At 27.3% G+C, this 27,374-nt stretch overlaps 2 protein-coding genes across 5 annotated transcripts in view; both read right to left on the bottom strand.

Moving 5' to 3' along the window:
* Nucleotides 1-622: 622 nt before the first annotated feature.
* LOC107438411 (neural cell adhesion molecule 1-A) overlaps nt 623-27,374 on the bottom strand; it is a 247,365-nt gene continuing 220,613 nt past the window's right edge. For 2 of the 4 annotated variants that reach the window (XM_043047606.3, XM_087163964.1), the window contains exons 2-12: nt 18,793-18,918; nt 16,641-16,841; nt 15,365-15,486; nt 12,322-12,460; nt 11,720-11,841; nt 10,712-10,856; nt 9,180-9,458; nt 7,708-7,829; nt 6,004-6,196; nt 4,245-4,355; nt 623-2,695 (exon numbers count right to left, since the gene is read on the bottom strand). In XM_043047606.3, coding sequence (XP_042903540.1) covers nt 2,592-2,695; nt 4,245-4,355; nt 6,004-6,196; nt 7,708-7,829; nt 9,180-9,458; nt 10,712-10,856; nt 11,720-11,841; nt 12,322-12,460; nt 15,365-15,486; nt 16,641-16,841; nt 18,793-18,918 — 1,664 coding nt within the window. In that variant the 3' untranslated portion in view covers nt 623-2,591. The remainder of the gene's footprint in view (nt 2,696-4,244; nt 4,356-6,003; nt 6,197-7,707; nt 7,830-9,179; nt 9,459-10,711; nt 10,857-11,719; nt 11,842-12,321; nt 12,461-15,364; nt 15,487-16,640; nt 16,842-18,792; nt 18,919-27,374) is intronic. The other 2 variants (XM_043047609.3, XM_087163965.1) reach the window with 1 other exon arrangement.
* LOC107438420 (ubiquitin-conjugating enzyme E2-24 kDa) lies at nt 21,260-23,815 on the bottom strand. The gene has a single exon (XM_016050718.4). It carries the CDS (start codon nt 23,608-23,610, stop codon nt 23,032-23,034), a length of 579 nt encoding a protein of 192 aa, XP_015906204.1. The 5' UTR covers nt 23,611-23,815; the 3' UTR covers nt 21,260-23,031.

The raw sequence follows: 27,374 nt of genomic DNA, 5'->3' as shown, positions 1-27,374 counted from the left end.
ACAACAATAAATTTAAAAAAGCATTATAAAAATTCATTGCAATAATAGGTATAACCAAAAACTGTCATGCTCTGCAACTTTATATTTATAGATTTTAAATTTAAAAAACAGAGTAAAGAAAGAGTTGAAACAATAAAATCTGAAAAAAATACAAAAGCAAATATTTTTTTCTGCAGAATTACATTCTTAAGACTTGTTCTTGTTCATCAGAAAGGAAAGAAATACTCCTAATTTTTCTGTTCTCATTTGGGAATAATTCTTAAAGAACATGATAAAAACATTTTATATTTTAATCAAATATGACTGTGAATGGGGATTTTGTTACAAATTCAGATATTCAGAACACCATGAAATTGAGGGGAGGGGGTAAATTCCATTTAAAAATTAGATTTTTCAGTGACCTAAATCCATGACTTTTTATGATTTTTTTTTTTTAAAAAAAGTTAAAATCTTGACATTTCATGACAAATTTTGTGCTATTTCGAAATCCATGACTTTCCAGGTGCGTGGATACCCTGTTCATAGAGTTAAACTTGAGTCACATGAAGTAAATGTCTAAAAAAAAATTTTTATAATGTGATTAGGAATGTTTATGTTGTTGAAAGTAATAAAATAACACAAATGACAATATCTACAACTTTATTTGAAATTTCAAAATGATAGATCAGAATCTAGGAGCAACTGTAAGCCCTTGAAATAATGCCCATATAATTCAAAGAAGCAAAAATGTACATTATTTCTATGACCACTTATGCTTTTAATATAATACAATTTTCAATTCATAACTAAAAATAATATTTTTTATTGTCATATTAAAAAGAAAAAAAAAATTCATAGAAATGACCATTGAAAAGTTATTAAAAATGTCAGTTCAATGGCTGTAACAGACATGATTTAAAAAAAAAACAAAGTACAATTTTAAACACTTTTTAAGATTTTCCCCTACAATTAGTCATATTTAAATGTTATGAATTATATGGGCCATTCTCAGAAAACTAGAAATTTTTTTTAAATATAATAATTAAAATATCTTTTATTTAAAGACATTTTTAAGGAATGAAAATTGGTTTTCTTTGTATAGAAAGTTATAAAAGGTAGTAATATGGAATAACCAGGCATACTAGCTTGAAAACATCCACTTGAATAATATATTTAGAAAAGTTAATATATTTAATTAAACAATAATTAGTGAAATAAAGACATCACAAATTGATAGTCCTTATTTAGTGTATAAAAAAGTTATCTAACTAAATACACATCAACCTATTTACAGCAATTTAAATAATTTTCCATAAAAATTGTGGACAGCAGCACTGAGCATGCTATCTAATATTATTTAAGTTTTTAAAAGAAAAGTAATTTTTCAAGGTGTATGAACTGCAAAGGAAATTTATTACAAGAGCTGCTAAAACAAATAGTTTTCTAAAAATGACCCATACTAATGTATACTTAATCTAATCACACAAATTCAACAAATAAAGTATCTTATGAAAGACAATAAAATTATATGAATAAATATCAGATACAGCAATGAAATGCTAAACACGAATTAGTTAACAGTATGAATGGCCAAAATATTTTAATTCCCAATATAAGCTGCAGTTCAGATAAAAAGTTCTTAGAAAATAAATTTTTAAATTTCATCATATTGGTTATTCGTAAAGTATATACATTCATTCATACACTCAAAAATGATTATACAACAGTGAAAGTGCACACCACTTAACCTTAATTGAAATATGTTTTTTAAACTCAAGAAATTCAATTTTGACTGCATAACATTCCACAGCATCACCATGAAGCTATGTCACATTGTATCATTAAAAAGCAAAAATTTGTACAGAAAAGAGTGCAACACCAAATTTCAGTGCAGTAATTTTTATAAAAAAAAAATTTATGGTTTTGTTTAAGAGGCACACTTAAAAAATAGCATAAAATTTCCAAATAAAAAATAATATTTGTGTGCTCAAACTGTTATGACTACAAAAATAAATAGACAACTCAACATCACAAAGACGAAAATGGGGAGAAAACAATTTTACACATCACAAAATTATTTCAAGCCAAAGTTTTCTATCTCTAAGCAAAACTGATTATGATTTTCCTTCAATTTATTTTACTAATCAAGAAACGGGGATTTTATTTGAAAAAAATATCAAAATGTTATTTTATAAACATGTAAACCCTTGACAAAAATTTTTTTTAAATTCACAAACAGAATACATTTTTTAATTTTTAGCAGAATACATTTTTCTGAACATTATTAATCAATATATGAACATTGTTCGTAATAAATTTATTTTGATCAAAAATGTTTTATTTGTATAGATTAAAGTAATGCACTAATTAAATGAATCTTAATAATTTATCGTGAAGATAGAAAACTTATAAGGGAAAAAAAAACAAATACTGAATACCACATATTATTATGAATGGATGGCAAACTATATATAGTTCTAATATTTTCATCTGAGGAATGACAGGTTTATTCTGTATCACATTCCTGCAAGACACTCGTATGCCCAATTTTTTTCAAGCAATTAAGTTCAGATCGTAGTAATGGTGTCCAATCTTTCTTGTAGGAAAACAATTTACAGTAAATTACGGTACAGAGATACAAAAACCATTGGAATTGTAAACATCAAATTCACATAGGTAGTAGACGAGCTGCTGAGAGCACTTTCTGAATGTTTATCTGCATTAAAGAAAAGATTATATAAATAATGCGCATACATAATAAAAACAAAATATAATTTTAATAAATATGAAATGAAAGATAAACACAAAATCAAACAGGAACAACATAGAAAGCAAAGACTTTAAACTATTTTACAAATTAAATTTCAAATCAATTTCTGCATAAGAAACAAGCTTTAAGTAATGTTATCAGGGGTTAATCTAGGACTTCTTGCCAGGGTTTTGTGATAGTTTTGTACAAACTTAAGTTCTATAATTCTATGAAGCATGCTTTTCCTTATCCTTTAAAAACCTTGATTATGAGAATTTAAATAACAAAAATATAAAGAAACTAATTTGCCTATTGTTAAAAAAGTACTTAACAGTCTTCTATAAGTTTTGTAGTCCATTTGAATGTGTTTTTGTCAATAATACATACCAAAATGCACATTTTCATGTGTATGAAATTAAATTTTTAATTGTAAAATAATTGTAAGAATGCAAACAAAGTAAAATATCAGTTAAGTAATAAAAAAATGGATTGTGAAAAGATAGTTATAAAATGTATACTTTTGAAAGGTCTTATTAAGTAGTTTAGAGTTTTGTGAAGGATTATTTCTTTCAGCTGTGAAATTTTGTAAAAGGTACTTTTTGAGGTTTTGATTTAGTAATGCAGTGTTTCCCAAACTTATGATTTTCTAAATTTTTTGTACCGCTGTGTACCACTAATAAAAAAATGAATGTATTTTTTACTATAAAAAATACGCACATAAGTTAAAAATCACAACTGGCTGTTGACACCATTAATTATTAACTGTTACCTCTGCAAAAAATAGCCAATAGAAAAATACATAATCGCAAATCTTCATGGCTAGCTCTGTTTTTAAATAAAAATTGTTTTGAAATTTTCGTTTGTTGCAAGATATTTCGTATAAGAATGTGTACCCCCGCTAAACTGTTTGTGTACCCCTGGGGGTACACGTACCACACTTTGGGAAACACTGTTGCAATGGATCCTAAAACAAACTTGATTTCTTTTAGATTGGCCCCTAATTATTAATCTATTATATTATGTTTATTGAGGATAATTGACTTACTGCTTTCCTAAGACAAAAAAGATTATTTATCAATGTTAAAATGTACGCTAATTTTGTTATGATGATAAAACTAAAATTTAAATTTTAGGCAACATATGACACATTTCTATTGGCTTAATTTGAAGTAGTGAGGAATGTATGCCGAAATTTTTATGGAGTATATTTAAAATTAAGATTCAACATGACTAAACCATTGTTAAAGATGTCAATTCATTGCAGCCGCATAATGCAGTTTTAAATTTCAAAACATGAGTTTTATCATTTCAATAGACAAATAAACAGAAGATACGAAAGAGAAGTCTCACAAGCTTGAAAAGCAAAACTTTTTGCAGAAAAGTTTACATTGTTAACAAAACTAACAAGGACAAGTCCACAAGACATGGGTATGAAAACGCATACTACTGCACACAAGACTTGAGACATGCGGGTTAACCTCACATTGTTACATTTTCACACCAAATGAAAACTGACCATTAATGATTGGTATATCATTTCCTATATCTATTGGAATTTCAGTTGTGCTTTCAGCTGGTATTGCACCAGCAGAAGTTGAGGTGGCCTGAGCAGAGCTGGTACTTGATTCTGTAGCAGAAAAATAATGGATGGGCAATTCAAAGATTACATTTAAAAAAATATGAAGTGTCAACTCTAAATTGTACTTTCACAATTAAAACATAATCAACCAATAACAATATGGAATCACCTTTTTTTTTTAATATTTTACTTCGTGAAATAGTATGTAGTTTTACTTTAATAAATATATCAAAATTCAAATACAAGAAAATGTACAAACTTGAAGGTGTTGAAATGAGATGTGTTTAAAATATCAAAAAGAATTATGTATATATAAAAATATTTTTACTTCATCAAAGAGTTTAAAAAAATTTTTATGATTAAATTAGTTTTGAGAGTTTTGTCAGAAAATTGTGATAGCAGTCCTATACAAGCAACAGATTCAATATACATAAATATCTCTTGTTTTGATGCTCAATGCAAAATAACACAATAATAAATAGAAAAAGTTTGTGTATCTTTCTTATAGCTTCAGAATCCTTTGAGGAAATTTGGAGAGTGGCTGCACTATGGGTAATTTTAACCCCTCAATCTATAACTCCTTAAAAAAAATTTATTTGTTGAGGAGAGGTGTAAGTAATTTTTTCCTCATTGGAATTAATATTAAATGCAAATTGCAGACAAAACCTTCGATTAACAATATCAGGCAAATGCTAGAAAAATCAAGGTAGATGGTAATGTCAGGGGGAGATCACTGAATTAGTATTTTGAAAGCTATCTGAAACAACTTGTTTGTAGTTACATTTCTGAAACATGTTTCTATAAATTTAAATAATTTTAAGTCAGCGGCAATTCACAGGGAGAATTGCTTGACTGTGATTGCTTGATTGCTCCACTACCATGTGTTGGTTATGATTAATACCATCACTTTGAGCTGTAGTGGCATGGGGTATAGAGCAGGTTCAAATACCAGTGATGGCTGGTCAATATGAATTCTGCTCTTGGCTTGCACCGACCGCAGTGCAGACTTAAAATATCCTTAGTGATAGACGGATCATGTGTTAGAGTCCCCTTTGCCATCAGGCTAACCGTGGGAGGTTTTTCCTCCATGTAATGCAAATGCGGGTTACTTTCATAAGAAAAAACCCTCCACAAATGCAAATTTCTCCCGATACTTTATCCAGGAATTCCCTTGTCTTCTAGATTGGGTTCAAAATTACAAGGCTACGGAGTTCAATATTGGTAACTGTTAACACAAAATGGGGTTGGCTATTCAACGACAGTTATAAATTAAAAAAGCATCACTTTGAATCAAATACTATTAAGTATGAATATTTTTTTTTTGAGTTGTTGAACTTTCAAAACTTGTTTTTATTTAATAATGTAAAGTCTCAGGAAAGGGTAAGAAATAATATTTGGGTCAATAATTTCAATTTTGTGCATGATTACATAGTGCTAATATATTCATTAACTGTTTATAATTTCTTTACTAAAAAACAGTATTAAGCTTCTAATGTTTTATAGAAGATAATATATAGTTATTTTCTTATTAGATATTCTGCTTTTATGCAAAATTTTGCCAAAACAACTTTACCAGATGTTACTAAATGAGAACTTTTTCAGAAGTTACAAAATCTTCATAACCATTAAACAATATTGACAAAAGAAACAAAGATCATTTAAAATAAAAACTTATAAATTAGCATGTCACTACTACCTTCTTTCTTCGTTGTAAAGACAAAGGCTTCACTCTGTTTGCTCCAGCCAAACTTGTTCCTTGCTGTGACGACAGCTTCATATGATGTAGCTGGTTCCAGATTAACTAGTTGATACACCTGTATATGAGTGTTGCCTTCTTTTTTGTCTGATGCAGGTATCGTTTTAGTTTCCCATTCGCCATTGTTTGCTTTCTAGAAAATGTTTGTCACAACTTATAAAAATCCATTTATTATAATTAGAAAATTATCTTTTTAATAATTACAAAATATCTAAGTGCTGAAAGCTACATTCAAAACACTAATTTTAATAATGTACCCAGTAGTGCTATGTGATATTAAATTTTTCAACGTTGTGATATAGCATCAGAAAATATCAATATTTTGCTGATATTTTCAATATACCTTATTTATATATTTTTTTTAATTGGACAATGTTTTTTTGTCCAATTCAGAATATTCCATTTTGAAAAAAGAAGACACTTTTAAAAAAACATTTTTCATGATCATTATTTTAAAAGTAACAGAGTAATTATGAAAGTTTAACAACATATAAATTAAAAGAGGGATGAAACATGTTTTTTTTTTTTGTTTGTTATATAAATGAAACTACACATTTTTATGTATTAAAAACAATATTTTTTTTCCGGGTTAATCATGATTGCTGACTATATTGAGAAAAATAAGGAAAAAATACAATTTGTAAAAATTATATTTTCCCCAAATATATTTTCATTAAATATGGTAATACATTCAATAATTTCAAGATATGATTGTTATAAATATTACCTCAAAAAAGGTAATTGAAGAAGTGATATTTAAAAAAAAAATATGTAAATGCACTTTTAATTAAAAAATTTTTTTTCTGAAATAAAGAAAAATTATTTGTTCTGCATCTATTACTTTTTCCTAAACTCCATAAAATTTAGGAGTAAAATTTCTTGTTTTATAGCATTCTTATAAATCATGATCTTGCAGATAACTTGTAACTTAATCATCTTGCTATTTAATTATCATGTCAATTTTCCCAGCTTCATAGGTTTTAGTAATAATATTTTAACTTTTCTACCTAATGTTGGTAGTTATTAAACAATTTAAAAATTGTTTTGGGAAAATAATAAAATTTAAATATATATGTAGCATATTTTAAGAATGAATGAAAGTAAATTTTTTTAAACTAAAAAAGAATTTTTAGAAGAATTTCAGCTATAACTCTTAATTATTAATCTTTGCAATGCAATTAAAATGGCTATTTTTCTTCATTCATTGAGAAATCTTAAATGTTGACTCCCAAACATACATTATCTAAAAGTTTTAAAGTTTACGGAAACTACTAATTTCCTTATTTTGGTCTAGATATTTTGAAACAGTTAAATTCGCTGCCACAGCAAAGGCAAATAGCGCCAAACAGAGCAGCTAAGTAGCCAATGTTCTTTAACAGTGAAAGGGAACTTGTATATGAGAAAAAATTGTTTTCTTTCTTCGAACGGAAGTTACTTGTACTCATTGGGTCAGTATATATTGTTAGTCAATTTTAATAATTCATCAAATGATTTCGAAAGAAAGTACATTTACTTACACAACACTTAGAAAGTATTTAACACATTTTCTCGAATATCTTGTGTTTTATTAAAAGAAGAAAAATCTAAATTCTGAAACAAAAGTTACAATATTTATAATAAAACAGTATATCATACTGAACTCACTTTTCTGAACATAAGAGAGTATTCGTCAACAGGTGTATGAGAATCTACAATCCAGGAAATGGTGTATTTTGTTCCCTGAGATATATGGGGTTTGCTAGTGAAATGAGGAACTTGGGGTGTTCCTGCAAAGGAAAATAAAAATAATTATTAAATTTGAAAGTGTAATAAAATCACATACTTAACTCGGGATTCATAAACAAGCACTATTCATAAACATTCTAGAAAGTACTTAGAAGTTCATCTTTCTATCTCTTTTAATTTAAAAGCTACAAGTTTTGTCTGTGAGACGAATATTTATGTATCTTGAGTTGGACAATAAATTATATTAGTGTGTAAAAAATTGACATTAGTAAATAGTACAATGATTATGATATTCTCGTAAATAAATAATTTATTGTTTTCAAAAACAATTCTTATGCAATATATTTTGTGAAACAATTACAAATTCTGGTGCTTTCTAAATTCTGCACTATGCATCTAAGTATTAATAAAAATATTATGAAATTTAAATAGTTTTAAAGCAAAGCAGAGTAAATTCTAAAATAGAAAGTACGATTTTTATATTGAAGAACTTTATAAAAAATAATAACTATATGTACAAAAATATTTTTACTAATATATTTACAAATGCATACATATGAACAATTTACACTTAGGAAAATAATTGTAAACCTTCTATTCATTTCAAGAGCTTTTACCATAGAAATTATTTTCTCAGAAAAAAATAGTTTTTATTAATACAAAATATCTCTTGATGGAAAATTTTCAATTTTATGAAAATGGGAGACAGCATTAGAGTTTATGAGTATCACAGCAAACAAATTCTAGTGAATTTGAGTGCCACTTGTGCAATAATGTATTAAATTTACTATTTATCATTTTGTATCAGAATAAAATAAGTTAAGAAATAGAAAATGATCACACACCCCATGAATCCTTACAATTATTATATAAGATTCAAAAACATTTGATTGATTGATATATATATATATATATGTGTGTGTGTGTATGCCAGCATTTAAAAATAAAAAATCTGGAAATTATAAAAGAAAATTTTCAAATTTAATAGTTAGTGATTTTTACAGAAAGTATTTTTCATATTAAAATTTAATAACATTAATACAAATAGTTGATCATTTTTACATAATTTTTGTCTTTCATTTTGCAATATCTTTAATAAAGAAAAAAAATCAGCAAATCGGAAATTTTATTTAAACTTATTTTACATTTAGAATAAATGACATTCAGGTTACAAATGTTCAAAATATGTTAGTATTATTCTTTTCTTAGATAAAAAAAAATGTTTCTAAATTATTTTTTACTTTATCCAAAAAATTATCAAACTTTTATCGAAAGGAGACCCGCACATTTTATCTGAGTTAAGGTCAGGATGTAAAAGTTAAGGAGTTGCCCAGTAATAAAAAGAGAAAATTAGCATTCAAGGTAATCGGCAGTAGGTCAAAATTACTTACCAATGATGTGAATATTTTCAGAAACGCTACTCAATGAATTGCTGGCTATGCAATCATAGCGTCCAAAGTCATCTTCCTTCAAATGACGGATTTCAAGCATATGAAGATGGCCATCAGTTTTCATGTGGTAATGGTCATTTCCATGAATTACTTGACCATCACCCCCTTTTTTCCACATGACGGAAGGAATTGGTTCTCCCCTTATGATACAAGTGATATTTACATTGGTCCCTTCACCTGCATGAATCCACGAATGGGGAACTGTTATTTCTGGAGCATCTAAAAATATAGAATAAACCAAATGTTACTTTCCTGAAAAGATTCTCAAGATGAATGTACAACATGATTAAAAATAAATTAATGTCCCATAATGAGCAAGAAAACACAAAAGAAGTATTTTATATTGATGTATTAGGGCACATAGCCAAACATAACAAAACCAACAAAACATAAGTACTTTTTAAGCACTCAAAAAATATTTTTAAGCACTATATACATTAACAAAATGCAAAATAATTTTCAAACACTTGGCATGATCATAATAAAATAACTAGTTTCTGACAAAGAACTCTCTCCTTGATTATATTAGCCATTATAAAATGATAGAAAGATATTTCGATTTGATATCAGAGGGTGGGGAAATGAAGCCTGAAATTGGGACTATCTTTCAAAATGCAGCAGAGTTGCACACAAGAGTGCAATAATCTCACCAAACCCAGCTCTGTCCACGCTCATGCAGACTAGCAAGTATTTCATCAAACGTGTAAAATGTTTGGCGCTTTCATGCGCTATGGACCGACGGTAAGCCGAAATAGATTGCGGTTGAATGAATTGTGAAAACGTTTAATGGAACAATATGGAAAGCACGCTTTTGCAGAATGCGTGTCGAAAACCGACATGGCCAAGAAAAAAATCTCATTTTCGAAACGGGAAAATCAAGCACTTTTTAAAAACACCCAATGAAAAAAGCACTTTTTAAAAATGCTATGCACCATGTGTATACACTTAAGAATAGAGTTACAAATAATTTTCAAGCACTGAAAATTGCACAAACAGAATTTCAAAGGGCAATAGAGACTTTTTATTTTCTTGAAATGTGATACTCAAAGTAAAAACTTTAAAATGCAGTTGGGATGATATTTTTAGTATGAAAAATGGCAGCTTTAGGCAGAGAATAAATGAGAATTTTATAAATTTTCGACATATCTGCACTCAGCCCTACTGAACGTGCTCAGACAACAACAAGAATGAGTATGAAGACATCATCTCTGCCTAGTGCTCCCATTTTTCTTGTTAAAATACATTGTTATAGTTTCATTTTAAAGTTTTTAATTGCTTGAAAAAAGTAGGTGTCAACTGAATTGTAATTGTCACTATAACTGAAAGAACTGGATAGTTGTTTCGAAACCCAGCCTTGTGAGCATAGTTTATTTTACTAATGTACTAAGTCTTATTCTATTCTTTCAAACATGATGCTCATCAGGGTAACAAAGTTGTTTTAAAATCAATCTGTATACTTTAGAAATACTTACATTGTACTTGAACTCTAATAATTGCAGAAGTGAAAATTCCTAATGAATTATTTGCTATGCATTCATATGAGCCTGCATGACTTCTATTGGCTTCTGATATCACAATTTTGTTTTCTTCTCTGACTTTGGTTGCCTTCTCACCACCCTAAATTTATACATACAGAACATATTATGAAAAATTTGCATAGTAAATATGATACATGTTTTAGAGCAAAACCTCCAATTATAGTTTGTCCTGACTGTCCCTTCTTAAACATTAAAAAAATATTTTTGTTCCGTGCAAGTTGGAATTTCAATGTCAGAGTCATAAAAGCCATTTTCATGATTTCTATACATGATAAATTTTAAAAAGCAAATCATTCTGTCATATTAACTCTTACATTTCTCTATTTTATCAAATGATGAGTATATCCGTTACCACTAAACCCATTAACATGCAGATTAATTAGCTTGATTCGTTAAAAAGTGTAAAATCAAGGGCTTTCTGCAATTTATATAGGTAATTTGTACATTAACAGTCTTAATATTGTTAGAGTTCAAAAGTTTCTTTCATTTTATCAACTAATTTGTTGATTGTTTGATTGCATTGACTTGATTCTTTAGATGTGGAAAAATAAATGACATAATATTACTTTCCTTAATTGTAATAATATTTTAAACCATTTGAATCTGTATTATATTTTATAAAATGACTGATGATTGATTCTATCTACTTATGTGTTGATTGTAATAACTTGATTTCTTAAATAACGTTGTTTATTTTAAATGTACAGAGATGTTGTAGTTGTTCCAGCAAAGATCTTATTTTTATTTTAATGAGTACATAGTAGGTAACATGCTGATTCTCTAGGAATGTGCAGATTACCAGTGAAATGAAGTTTTTTTTCGCACTTTAACAGATCAACCTCGTTAATCTGCACAATAGCTATAAAATCTGCAGAATAAATCTATCTACACTTTAACTGCAATGTTAATTAATACTAATAAAATTTCTTTGGAAGTACATACTGGTCTCTTCCAAGTAATCACAGGTACAGGATCACCAGTTGCCTCACATGAAATAGAAATAGTCTCTCCCTCTTTTACAGTCAAAAGACCACTTCTTGGATTTGGATAGACTTTTGGTGCAGCTATAAAAAAAAAATTAATATAGGTTAACAATTCCATCTTAAAAAATAACATAAAATGTTCCTAATTATTTTTATCAGATTAACCATCTGTTAAGCTAAGAAAACTAAATAGAGTGACAAAAGAAAATGTCTGGATAATCAAGTCATTTTACTAATGAATAAAAAATTAGTAAAAAAATATTGTTTTAGGTGAATAACTTAAAGTAATCAGTAAAAATTACGAAAAAATAAATAATGTTAATTTTTTTTCATTATCTAACACTAAAAGCATAGCAAAAATTGAAAAATTAATGCTAATACAAATAAAATATTGAGAGATATAGTAAAATAGATTTCCAGAATCAGAAAATTGTTTTTTTCAGTTGTGAAACTAATTTGAAATTAAAAAATAGGAATTCCTTATCTCCTAAAATTTTCTGAAAATTATTATTATATGATATATGAATCTATTTTTTTTTTTTTTTTTATGTAGACACTTACAAACAACTTCAACTGTAATTACAGCACTTGCAGGATCTCCAACACCATTATCGGCAATACATTCATATTCTCCAGAATCACTCTTTTGCGCACTGTTTATCCTGAAATTTGTGTCATCGCTGCTATCATAGTGAACACCCTATAATTAAAAACATACTCATCACTTAACAGACAACTTACATCACTTAAAAACATACACATTAGACATAACTTAAAAACACACACATAACTTTCAATTTCAGTAAAAAAAAAAATTTATTTTCTTCAATGCAGCAATAAAAAGTTCTTTTCCTAAAACATAACCTGGTAGGCTAGATAAAACTATAATTACTGCTCTTAATTGAATTTTTATCATCTATATCCAGAAAATGAATGTTATTAAGAAATAAAAAGATTGAAAGAGTTTGTAAATAGATAATTATTTATATTCTTAATATACATATAAACTAGGGATGTAAGGAAAAGCGATTTGGCTGAATTGCCCATTATCGAATATTCAGCAGATGAATAGCAACATTTTTTTCCAATAAAATAATTAATAAATATTTTTTATAAAGAAATAAGTATAGTCGTTATTAAAAAATTAAAACTTAGCTGTATGAAGGGTATGAGGTACAGAAAAAAATCTTAATAGAAATGTTTCAGACAACAAAGATAATTAGATATATTTAAGATTAAAAAGACTGATGTTTTAAAGTTGAAAAGAAATAATAAAAAAAGAGAGATAAAAAAATCCTCTTAATTTTAAAACAAGCTTTTAATGTTAAAAATAATATTTCTGGAATTTTTTTATCCATAATACATTAAAAGAGATAATGTCTATCAGAAACGCTTTTAAAAATGCAGCACTGTCATAAAAACGCCGATAAAAAACAAAGATTACATACAAAAACAAAACAGAACCCTCTCAATTGCAGCGTCATAATAAAAAATATCTATAAAATCATAAGTTTTGTGAAAAAGAAAAAGCTAGATAGAAACCTAAACAAAAATCCTTCTTAATTTTTAAACAAAATATTTGTCACTACAAAATCTTAATTTAGCTTTTTCCCATTGCCCTATTTTTAGAAAAAAGTGACCATAAAAGAATAACGTTCATTAGAATCACTCTTTAAAAAATGATGTAATAATAAAAACACTGATAAAAAGAAAAGTTAATTTTATAAGAAATTAAAAGAGAAAGAGAAAAAAAAAAGTTCTTAATTATGAAATATAACTTTAAAGTTGAGAATCATAATTTTCCATGTTACTAGTTATCTGTCTCACCATACAAAAAAAGTGACAAACAAAAACTAAAGTCTATTAGAAACACAATGCTAACATGTTATGCTTTAGCTAAAACAAAAAAAGAAATGAATAATGAAAATGAAAAAAAAGGTTCCAATTTTTAAAACATAAAAGGTTGAAAATGATGAAATTAGCCTGAATATAATTTAAAAAAAGAAAAAAATTAGCATAAAACAAATATCATGGTTCCATATAAAGTTATCTAGTTTCAAATTTCACTTTTTCATATGTCTTTCAGAACATAAATTAGCAAGTTTTAAAACTTAATAAATATGAGTAAAAACTATTTCTAATGTGTTGTAAGAAATACGATTTTATATTATTCTTTATTTAATCTATTAAAATTCCCCCTTCTCCTAAAAAAAAAAAGCTTTGTCAAAATATAATTTTCCTAATAATACTTCGTCGAGTATTTGGCCCAATATTCGGCTAAGCGAATATTCGGCAAAGGGGCCCTATACCGAATATTCGTTACATCCCTAATATATATATCAAGGTGGTTTCAAAGTATTTAGATAATATCAAAAATATGTTCTTTCTTCTGAGTTTAAATAGCTTAATCGATTGGGAGTTTCATTAAATTATGCATTTAGGGAATAATATGTCACTTTTGTAAGTTAGCTCTACCTAGTGCTTTCTATGCTGGTAATGAAAATCGTTTAAAATTCAATATGAAGAAAATCGTAACTCTTTAAAAATAAAAAGCATTTGCACTCCATTTTTTTTAAAAAAAAAAACACATGAAGACAGTTACTGCATCATTTGTATGTGCATTGGTCTTTCAGAATTTAATATAGATGAAAAATCTCACTAAATTGGTAATTAATTATAATGCTTTATCAGGGTGTGTAGCCAAATCTTTGAATCAAAAATAAGCACTTTTTAAAAAATTTTCAAGCACTCAAAAAATTCATATTCAATCAATGATATTATTGAAAAACAAAAACTTTTTATAAACAGTTTTAGCGTTAAAAAAAAACTAAAACGAAACGGGCGCAAATCGAAACAATCAGTACTTTCACACATCAACCGAGTGAATTTAACTTGACCCTGAACAAAAGTACCCTTACCCCCTACGTCAAAAAGTTTTAGAAGTAAAATAAAATAAACAAGAACAAAATTAAAATAAATTAAAAAGAAAATTATTTCATAAGGATCTGATATTCTCTATCCGAATTGGAGCACTCTGGTTTCGGTTTCAAGCGTGCGCGCATGCGCAAGTCATAACATGGGTACGACATGAAGTCCGTGTGAATGATTACGTAGCTAACTCCCCATTTTTCGTGGAATGCATGGGATCCACCAGATATCACTGAAGGGGAAAAAAAATTTCGAAAAAAAAAGCACTTTTTAAAAACGACAGCTGAAAAAAGCACCTTTAAAAGCTTTTAAAAACGGAATCCCCCAAAAAGCACCTTTAAGTACTTTTTACAAACGCTACGCACTCTGTTTATATATATATATATGTTTTTTTAAGTATTTAAAATGTTGCAAGATAGTAAGTGTTATTATGAAATTAAATCATGTTTAAAGAACTCAAACAATTTTTTTTCTTCTTCTCCTTGATGAATAAGAAAGAAAGAATAACTTAAGACCACACAGTGTTACTACTGATAGAGTATGCTTGATCACATAATCTAGTGTATGACCCATGACCAGAGATCTCTCCACCTGCAAACTTAGCACTTTTTTAGTCATTTTCTTAAAAGAAGCTGCAATGCTGAGTTGGTTTACTCATTACAAATGCAATACTTACAGCATGTTTCCAGCGGATAATTGGTTTAGGATTTCCACTAGCAGCACATGACAGAGAAACTGTTTCCCCTTCTTTTACATTGATGAAGCCATCTTTTGGATGTGGTTTTACGGTAGGAGGGTCTAAAAATAGGTATATGGTTTTATTATACTTTTAAAAAATTAGTACAATGCAATAAATTTATTGCTAAAAAATAAAAAAGTGTTTTTTCAGAATAATTATTCAATATGTTTCTTTAACTGATGAAGTTTTACATTTGTTCAATGTTCCTTTAGCTAACAAGTTTTTAGAATTGAGATATTTAACAGATAATGTTAAGTGAAAAGTTGCAACTAATTAGTTAGAATGTCTTAGTTTGACTCCACATTCTTTTCTCTAAATATATGAAAGGAATTTTTAACACAAGTCTTTAATCAGTTTACAGTAACTCAGATGCCTATGTATTTATGTGTGCAATTAAGAAAACTATTGCAAATGTGTACTTTAACCAGGGGTGATTGTGAGCCCAAGTCAAAATTCCGGAAAATTTCTTGAGTTAAAAAAAAAAAAGTTTAAATTGAAAAATTAGAAAAAAATGTAAACAAGTTTTTTTCTCCCTTTTTCTCAAGATTTCTTAGTTTACTTAAAATATATTTAAAATTTCACACATACCTATGATGACCTGGAGAAGTAATTAAAATCTATAAATATGTCTTTCTTTCTTGAGTTTATGATTATAATAACTATTTACCGATAAAAAATGAATATTAATCATGAATATAAGCTTATAAAGTATCTGGCTCTCCCTTACTAACAAATAAAATAGTGTTTGTAAGTTCCACCTTTGAAAATTTGATTTCCGGAAACTTCTGTTATTTTTTTAAATGTCTGGACCTTCAATTTCCGGATCACTGTTTTTCCGCAGCACAATCAGCCCTGTTTAACTTCGTTGCTCTCTTGCAAATTGAAATTCATGATTGCAATTCCCATGATCTATGAAAATTCTACTAAGCAAAGAGATCATTTACTGCTAAAGTGTTTGTTAAAGTTGTCTACAAAACTTCTTAACTCATAAAAAATTTTTCCTGGCATTATTCCACAAATAAATTCTATAATTTAATCAGCTACCTACCAATTAAACAATAATTATTTTTGTAAAATTAATGTATTTCATTAAAATTAAGAGTAAATCAGGCTTCCAATGGAAAAATGCCATCAAATTTTAATAATTGCAAATTGACTGCATCACACTACAAATCTAATACTCAAACATAAAAGCAAGTAATCTAATGCTTACAAAGAACATCCAATGTGTGAGAAAGTTCTAACGGAGGAATAGTACTGATTTGGCAAGTATATTCTCCACTATCCTTAGGATGAACATTTGAAATAACCAATGATGTTCCATCAACATTGATACGATCATCCTTAGTTATTTTCATTTGTCCAGCAAATAACATTTGGTTCCTTCCCTTCTTCCATATAAGGACATAATCACCTGAAAGAATGTAGAAAATAAGTTAATGTAGATGATGATAATGTATATGAATGTAGAAAATTGTTAAAATATGTTAATTAGAAAATATGTTAGAACTAACTTTCCCTATTATTTTTACAGAACTTTTTTCAAAAATATTATGAAAACTCAGCCCATTTTTTTTAATTAAAAAATAAGTATATCACAATTTCAAATTTGAAAAAAGAGTAGGGAAATTTTGATTTGATTTCAATATATATATATATATATATATATATATATATATATATATATATATATATATATATATATACACACAAATATAATTTATGAAAATTGTTCAATTGTCATCATCCACAATTCGGGATTCTATTCCATTCTTAGGAGCGGCTTGAAGCCTACCAGGTTTCATGTTGATAAGTAGCAGCTGGTCTGAAAAGTAAAAGTGGCCAGTGTGCAGAGTGCTAAACATTTTACACAACACTAAAAAAACAGTCTAAAATTATGTAATATTGCAGGGTTTTTTTGTTACCCATTGGGAAAATGGGTGTGGTTTTGGGGTTGATGGCATGCACACCTTATTTGGACATCATCACACTTTTCAACTGTGATCAAGAGTAGTAGTAAACAGTGCGCATGCGTTGCTACGGCGACCCCTGCTGTTTGATAATTTTCCAGAATTCTCCTTTTTCTTTTCACCAGCAGGCATTTTTAATTTATTTACATTATAATAATTTAAAGCAGTCTAATATTCTTCTTATTATTAACTTATAACTGTCTTGATGGTGATTTAAATATAAATGAGTACTGAAGAAGGAAAAGCATTTTGTGACGTCTTGAAACACATATATAGGCAGGATTTGAAAACCAATCTAACCACAAGAGGACAAACATCAATTGAAACAACAGTTTTTGCAAACCATGATTTGATATGTTGTGTTGTTTATCGGAGTCAATCCAGGAATGAAAAAAAAAAACATTTGATCAATGGGTAACCAGTGATCGTAATAAAGCGATGACAATTTTTTATTTTATTTACATTTTGTCGTATTTAATTGCTTAAATTCTGAATTGTATGAACAAAAAATTATAATGATATTTTAAAACTAGTTATCTTATATTTGCTTTATAAGACGCTTTACTAATATTTTAAGTAATGAAAGATTAAATTATAAATTTTGTAACAATTGACTTTAAGAATAAAATTTCATTATTGATATTGACTAATTGGCATTAAAAAATTTTAAGATGACATAATACTTGTTTTTTATGTATTTTTTATAACTGCTACAATATTTCTTACTTATTCATTTAATAATTTCAGAAGTTGGAAGCAAAGTGCATTTTAACACAGTAAAAATAAAGAAAAATCTTGCTCCAACTCAAGCATTCACAATATCTTAACAAAATTACACAGATTCAGAGTTTGTAATTATTATACAAATTATTAAACGATTATATCAAAATAAATCGGCAATGTAAATATTATCGGACACACAAATCTCAGACTTGAATTATCTTTTGTGAAAAAGACTCATAATAAGCAGAAAATTGCATTTTGAGAATCGTATTGCTTAATTTAAGTTTATAGGAAAGTAAACTATTTAATTTTTAAAGTAGACTTAACTTTTTTTTTTCAAAAAAAAAAAAAAAAAAAAAAAATCAATCTATCAAATATAATATCAAAATTTTGCATATTTTTCTATAAACTCGGAAAATAATTATATTTATTAAATTAAGCTGCTATAATAATTATAAACATTTAGACAATACTTTGTTTTTGGTGCCCCTAAACATATTAAATTCAGTTGCATTTAAAAGTTAAGAAAAGAAAATCATCTTAAGCCTACTAAGAGGATATTTTTAAGTTCACCATAATTTTATTAAAAAGATATACCAAACGTTATTATCTAAAATAAAATTTCTATTATATCTAAACACTATTCTACAGAAAAAAAAAACAGAAAATTACCCAAATCGTCCACTTCACAATAAAATGTAGCAGTTTCTCCTATAGTTGCATCAACTTTTGATTCAGATGTTAACATATGAGGCTGGTGAGTTGACGGCACTTCTTCAAACTCCTCATCAAATTGACCTGAAATAAAATTATTATATTAAAAATTGTAAAACTAAGCAAATATAAAGCTAAATATTATAAGAGAAATACTTTTAAACTAAAAATTTAATAATATAATATATAAAAAATTAAAAAAATATCTACTGATTACTAATTGGATCTCCTCCATGCCCATTTATTTATCCCAATTTTTGAATATGCTGAGAAGTACAGAAAATAAAGTTTTAGAGCGATCAAAAGGTATTATTTATTGAAATAAAATTAATACATTAATTGTTAAGTAAAGAAAAATATTAAAGAAGAAATAGTTTTCGACTAAAATTTTTTTTTCTTCTTCTCTGTAACGGCTGGTACTGAACTTTCGTTCTTCACCTCTGAAGATGCCGGAAGTGTTGCACATTTAATGTTGCCCAGTGGGCACCTGTGAACCTTAGTCACGGAGGGCGAGCAACATTACCCACGCCACAAATACTCGTTCACAGGGTGGGCCATAGTAAATTTTTAAAATAAAAAAAAATTGTTTTTTCTTAAATTTTCTTTTTTATCCTGTTTACATTAAAATATTCTTATTTTAGAATTTAGTTGCTCATAGCTAAATGTTAAAATAATAACACATAAAATTGTTACTTAAACTTGTTTGATAGCATACCAAAAATAACACATTGCTAAAGAAGTAATGATTTGAACTAGTCCGAAAATCCTCGCCATTTATTTTCAGGGGTCTGTCTAGGTTTTTCTGAGAGGTACCCATTTTGTGAAAATTTCGACATAATTTGTGAAAAATTAAATTAAAAATCAACACAAAAATATGGTAAAAATAACGATTTATCATTTCTTAAGGGATGCAAAAATAAAATTTTAAGAAAAAGTATTTTATGAAACTACCATTTTTCCTAAAGTTGAATTTGTGAAGGTATCGCTAAACGGTAGTAAATTCGGCCTGGACAGACCCCTGATTTTAGACTGGGCAAATTATTTTCTAAGATTAAAAGAGTAAATTTTGAAGAAAAAAAAATTATCAACAAATTATTTATTTGAAAAAAGCAGACTATAACAATTAAATAAAAAAAAAATTCTTAATCATTAAAATTAGTTTTACGTTCAATTAATTTATATTACTTTCATGTAACTTAATTTAGATATTCTACAATTACATTTCTGACTGTATGTTTGACTATCAAACTTTATTGCATTTAATTGTAAAAATAATGTACTTCACATGTATTTAAATGTCATATTCAATGGTATTTTGTTAGAAATAGACAATGCTTTAAAGATGAATTCTAAAATCTTTTATTTACTTATTTATTATACTTCTCCAAAAAATTATTTTATTTATTTAACTCTTCTGATTATTGATTCCACAAGGATGGATTATGATTATAACATACACTTAAAAACTTATTTTTGCTTTGCCTCCTAACACTGAAATTTAAGCATATATATCCATTATGTATATAAATTAAATTAAATACAAAAGGAAGAGCTCAAGCAGTTTTTACAATTGTTGAAGGTAAATTGCATCATAACAGACAAAATATTTTTAGACTTAAATTACAGTTTAACTTTCAGAGTTGGTTGAAATTTTTGTACTTTAAATGAAACAAAAGAAAAAAAAATTGGAGTTTTTTAACGTAATTAAAGTTTTAAAAAGTGTAAATAACACTAAGATTTATTTAAAAAATATATATATTGCATAGCCTGATTTTTTTAAAGTTATACATGTCTAAAGTCTGCTAACAGGGCCTTCGTAAATGCTGAAATTGTCTAAGAATACTAAGTTTGGTTAATTGTTACACAAGTTTCTGCCTGGTAAAATATTACAAAAAGCTTATCATAAGTTATAGTGTAAGTTAAGTTATTATAAGTGAAATATTTTTTCACATTCAATTTTTTTTAATGAACACCTATTTTTAAAAAAAAATAAAGTTTTAAAAAGTCTTCTTTTATTCTATTGCGGAAGCTCAAACCAATTATTATGGTTAGCCACAGTACACAATTGCTTATTGGGATAATGCTTTTAATTTCAAAATGAAATGTCAAGCACAAACAAAACTAAAGATATTTTAGTGATTTGTGACAATCTTACTTCTGCATATATTTGTATACAAACGCTAGAATCAAACTAAGGATGATAATTTAAACAAGTAATCTAATAATTCACAAATATGCTGGACCTTAACAGAATAGAAAGATTATTCTAATTCAAAAACTTCGTAAATGGTATAAGCAAACACCTACAATTAAAACGAAGCTTTTAAAGATCTTTAAAACTGAGATTTCTTTTCTCAACTTTACTGTAATTTTCAAAAAATAATGTAAGTATTATTAATAATCATGTTAAAAGGAATTAAACACATTTTCTTTAGAAAATTTTTATTCTAAATACACAAGCATATTACACGTATTCAATAGAGTATATTGAATTAATTTTCATATCCACAGTTGAGAGCCACTATAGAAACTACTGAAGTTACATCAAGCCACAAAATATAACATATATATTGAATTCTATCAGTAACTACATAATTTCAAAACATAAGTTTTAAATTAATTCCTTGCAATATTATTATTAAATAATTATACTTTTAAGTAATAAATATAATTCTTGATAATGTTTTAGTCTAAATTTAGAAAAATTTAACATATAACAAAATATAATTAACTACTTTTTAAAAAAAGCAACATTAATAAAATGCATTGTTAAGTAATTTATGAAGAATTGGACAGTAATCAAAATCTCCAGACTTTTGGAGTATAATGTCATACTTACAATCATTCAACAGTTTTTAATAAAATTAATCAAAACTAAATATTGTAAATTACATAAAATATTAACCAAGAATATTTAATTAGCACAAAAGTTTTCATAACTGAACATGACAACAAAATTTTTGAATAATCTATTAGTTTACTTTTTTGTACTATTAAAAATTAACAAAACTATATATATATATTTAAAAAACATTAACATGAAGAAATTAACAGTTCAAATATAAGGCATTTTTAAATAATTTAATTTTATAAGTTGGATAACTCCAATATAAAATAATAAACACATAGAAAGCATACAGGTTAACTGGTAAGACATGAGAATTAAATATGAAACAATTTCACAAATTTTTTTTTTATCAAAAAACTATTTCATTGCACAAGATAGCAGTAACAAATAAGTTGAAATTATTTAGTTAAAGAAAAGTAGATGGAAGAATATTGTAATGTCTTGACGTCACAGACACAAAATACCACCCTGATAAAGAATTGGCACTCATTTTTAATAAATAATGACTTGTCACTTTCCAACAAGAAATAAACCAATCTTTTTAAAATTCCTTTGTTTTAGTGGCATAAAATATTTATCATACCAAAATAACATTTTAATATAGTGAAAAATTTTACTTTAAAACAGAGCGAAGTAAATGTAATGCATAAAAAAATTAAATAAGATTTTGAATTGTTATCCTAGGTCAAAATAAATTACATTTATTACAAAGACATGAAATTTTTGTTCAAATTTACACAAAAAATTTGAAATATGCTTATTTTGTGCTCAAAGATTTCTTATATGATGAAATGAATTCTTAAAGAATAAAGTGACCAATATAAACTAACAGGTTTAATTTAAATTACTTCCTAAACCCTATTACTGTAAAAAGTATTCTTTAAGGATTTAAAGTGAAAAATAAAAATTTATTATTTAAACACAAAAATAACAAATACATTTTGTTAATTTTCAAAAGAATATCTAATGCAGCAAACCCCTTTTTAAAGGAATCTTGTATAACTGTTCATCGACTTGCAATAATTACCTACTTAATTACATCAACTAAATTTAACCAATATGTTCGAATACATATAATTATTTAAAAAACTTATATAATTGGAAATTACTAATAAAAATATAGAAATGAATAAATAAATTTAATTATCATAGTATAAATAACATTTTTCAATGCAGATGAATCGTTAAAAGTGTTGTTAAAGTTCAATTTCAATAGTTCAAAATGAAAATTTTAATCAAAACAAGATTACTATACTAAGAAACCAAAATACCAGACTTGAAGAGCACAATTTAAGGTTTGCAAGATGAAAGAAAATTAATATAACAGTCACAATATGGAATGATGCTTTTTATGTGGCATAACGCTTGGTCCACAATCGAGCAATTCGATCATGTTCTTCTCTATGTTGAAGATATTGAGTTGCGATGCTACCAACCAAAGGATCAGCAGGATTACTATCAGTTAATAGGGAACAAATCGACAAAAGTACCTTAGAAATAGTTAAAGCAGGACTCCAGTTATCCTTGAGAATGTCCAAGCAAATCACTCCCTGACTATTGATATTGCAGTGATAAATTCTGGTACGGAATGTCACTTTAGGGGGTTTAAATGGATATTCAGGTGAGAAATGAATATCTAGGAAAAACACACCTCCTTCATAGGCAGATCCAGGCGGTCCCAATATAGTTGATACCCATTCATATAAATTATCACCTTTCGGTCCGGCGCTACAATTCGGAGGAGGATCAAGGGTTATTTCTGCTAGCTCCTTTTGAATGCGTTTCATGCTAGTGTTAAGAGCTTTGGACATTTTTGGTGTCGATTTTTGTTCTTTGCCATCTTTCTCACGCTCATTGTTTGATGACGCGGACCCACTCAGACGGCCTCTTGAAGAAGAAGCTCCACCGGAGCTGCTAGACGACGCCATATTGATTCTCGTCGCGAAGAGTTTTTCACTCCAGTTTCTAATCAATAAAAAGCTCTAATTTTGAGGATATTTTGAATTAAATGCCAATTGAGGAGGACAAAAGTTCAATTCTTTTGTTTAGAAGATTGATGTTAGTAGAAGTGGAAGTTTTCTATATCTTATCAACAGTTACAGTTTATATTTAATTTGCATTCCGATCAGGTCGAAAAAAATCAAGGCTAGAACGGCAGCGCGGAGAGGAATATCCTAGATGGCGCTACAGAACAGTTTTCAACAAGAAGAGAGGGAGAAAAATGAAGAAATTTTGGGAGTAAGTTTACGAACGATATTTTTTTCCACGTTCGCTACCAACGCGGTCATTACAGTCTTGGAAACTCCCTGTTTTTAGTTAGAGCTGTCTGTGTCGAATATTAAGACTTTTAGGTAAGAGGCGAATAATATTTTGGGGGGAGGGAGGTTGTAAATAATAACATTTATGATAATAATTTATTTAATTTAAAATTATTCATCATATTAACCTGAAAATATAATATGTTTATTAAATAATATACTTACTTAAATAAACATATATGTTTTTATTTCTCTGTTAACATGAATTTAATTTGACTGACCAGATTAAAAATATATTGCCATCAACCCCGTCCTAGGAATGATCAGTGAACTTCTAAATCAGATAATTTGCAAATAAAACTTACTGTTATTCATATGGCAATCAATTTAATGTAGTTTAAGTACCACCGACGTTTCTAAATATTGGTGAATCATAAATATTATTTGCTACTAGACGGATAGCTTCTAGATTTTAAAATTTGCAGAATTTCAATGTGTTGTTGCATAAAAAATTTGAATAATTACTATCATTAACGGAAAAAACGGATACTATCTGCTTTTATTGTGAATTTGATAAGTTGTAATTGTTTGTAAATAGTTGACGTAAGCAAGGCAGTTACTTTCTAAATTCTTTTTTGCTTTTCTGTTGAAAAGATTTTATGTATTATTGCTAGAAAGTTTATTTAAAAATAGTGTGAAATGTTTATCCTTCTCCCCCCTGATATTTTTTGAAATTTCATAGGATGAGCGAAAGGCAAAGAAACTTTAAGTTAGATAATATTGATATGATTACACTTTTCTTAAAGAAATTGGAGGCTCCATCCCGTCTCCCCGCTCACCTGCCCCCGTGGTTGCTTCTCATTCATTATTGTTTTTTTCCCTTAGAAATTTTCAAAAAAATTACAATTTTATCTTCAAAACATAATTTTATTCCAGAAAATATTGTTGATATGTTAATTCGTAACAAAATGAGCGAATATCTGCGTTTTAAAAATCATTAGAACTTCACTTGAAAAAAAAATTAAATTTGAGATATAAAATATGCGATACAATATTAAGTAATAAATAAGAAATAATTTTACCTGCAAAAAAAATCTAACGATAACCATTCATAACTACTGAAATTGATTCTCATTCAATTATTCAAACTTTTTTCACTTTCTTGAATCATATATTCTTAAAATCTTGCAGCATCTAATCTTTCAGACTCTCAATTTTTTAATTGCATTTATTCATTATTAGTTACTTTTTACACCAAGTCAAGTGCGACTCATAAAATGAATCTCTCAAAAGAGACAAATTTTTCTACAGCAATGGATAAAAAATGAATTTAAAATAAAAATTGAGAAGAAGGCATTTAAAACATTCGTGCAAATTAGAAAAAAACTCACGTTGAATTTAATAATGGAAATGACAATATTAGCACGTAAAATTTCTATTATGTTGTTGCATTTCAGTGGTCTATAGATCAACCCGCATGGTATTATATACTACAAGTTTAAAAGTTGATAATTCTCGAACTAATAATTGAAACTTAATTTTTTTATTTCCTCTTTCTTCTTGCACACTTTTCAACATATATTGGCTACTTCAAATTTCCAAGTTTGTTACAGTTCCATAGCTCTTATGCAACAAACCAAAATGTAATCTGGTACAAAACAGGAACAAAAAAAATTATAGTTTAAGAACTATTAAATAACTCTTAAGGAACTATTTTAATAAAGAAATACCATGTGAACAACTCTGCAGTCCTCAGAAATTCAACGACACAGTTGAAATTTACGTGTTGAAGTGCCATTTTTATTTATGAAATAACAGCGAGATTTTTTTGAAATTTTAATTTGTTCGATGGCAAATTTAATCCTTTTCACTCTTTTCGCTCCAAATAATGACTATTTGTCCATTCTTGTAGAAAAATTTATCTCATTAGAGATCTTCATTTTATTAGCTCACGCTTGAAGCGATAAAAAACGAACCAAGAAAGAAAATTATTAAAGATAATAAAGAAAAAATAAGAGAATGTGTGAATCGATGTTGTCAGACATGCATTCTATATTCATTTCGTTACGATTAGCATGTAATCAAAATGTGTTTACACAAAATTATAATTATCATATAATTTATAAACAAATTTTTTTTTCTTTTTACCCTCTAAAAAATAATAATTAAAAAAACAAAGATGAAATAGAAGCAACTACGGGGATAGGTGAGCAGAGCAAACAGGGTAACCTAGAAGAAATTATAAGAATGCTTTGTGATATGATTATGCTTAAATAAAAACATCATTGATCACAAATAAAACCAGTCTTGAATGCAATATGGTGTACTTTATAAGCAGGATAAAATAGCAGGTATTATAAAAATACGGATGATGCAAATCTACAACTGGTAGCGCCAACTATGGGTAAATGCAGTTAAAAAGGAGTAAAAACGTTGATTTCAACGTTGTTTTTACTTAATTTATCATGTAAAAACCTAATATTTATTATGATTGAAAAATCAGAGAAACTCTCGCAAATTTTGACACATAACCGTCAAAACATATCAAAGAAATTGCTATCAAAGGCTAATAAGATGTTTAAGTTTCACAAGTAAATTGTTTTTAGTTTATTTGTTATCAAAGCACTTGCCCAACGTGGAATATATTTTTAGAATTTGCCACATTAAAACGGAGTATTGGGAAGAAAAAAAACAGAATTCAATTATTTACAATGAATCATCCTCAAAGGCGAGGCTAATGAAAGATACTTAGTAGATTTCAGTTTAAAAAAAGACAGAGACAGTATTCAGTGTCATCCATATGGGGTTGCCGGAAATTTGGCATCCCCCACCCCCTCCATCAAACGGAAATGAACGATGAAGTAACCAGCTATATAAGTTCTCATTTATAAGATAATGTGTTCATATTACAAATTCTCACCGAGATCGGCAGTCATTTTAAATGTAACATTTTTCTTTGTCTGGTACAGCTGAAGCAATTGTGCGAAGAGGTGGGAAAAAATAATGAAATGAAAGAGTTAGAATTAAATTTGAATAAAGAAGTTACAGTTCTTTTCTTATTTATAATCAGCCATTTTCACTTATTTTTCTTCCCCTTATTTTTGTCAAAAAATGATAAATGATCGGACATTTATAGTAATCTTTTTACATAATTAAAATATATAGTTCGTTATTTACAACCGCGTTTCTTCCATTTTTCCATGCAACATTCACGAATTTGGAACAAAGGAAATTCACAAATCGAAATCTCAATTTAAATCTTAATCCAACAAAGGAAAGGGTAAACTTAGTGCTGTAGACTAAAGCAAAAAAAAAACTACGTGAATAAAGCACAAATTAAAATACATAAATTCATATATTCATTTGCACTTTATTCGCGTTGTTTTTTGCTTTTAATATTAACATATTTATCATAACTGAAACCGTAAAGGTGG

This window comes from Parasteatoda tepidariorum, chromosome 5, assembly GCF_982258835.1.
Source record: "Parasteatoda tepidariorum strain Cologne lab strain chromosome 5, Ptep-v5.0, whole genome shotgun sequence".
Taxonomy (NCBI): Eukaryota; Metazoa; Arthropoda; class Arachnida; order Araneae; family Theridiidae; genus Parasteatoda; species Parasteatoda tepidariorum.
This window is presented reverse-complemented; position numbering and strand designations above follow the sequence as displayed.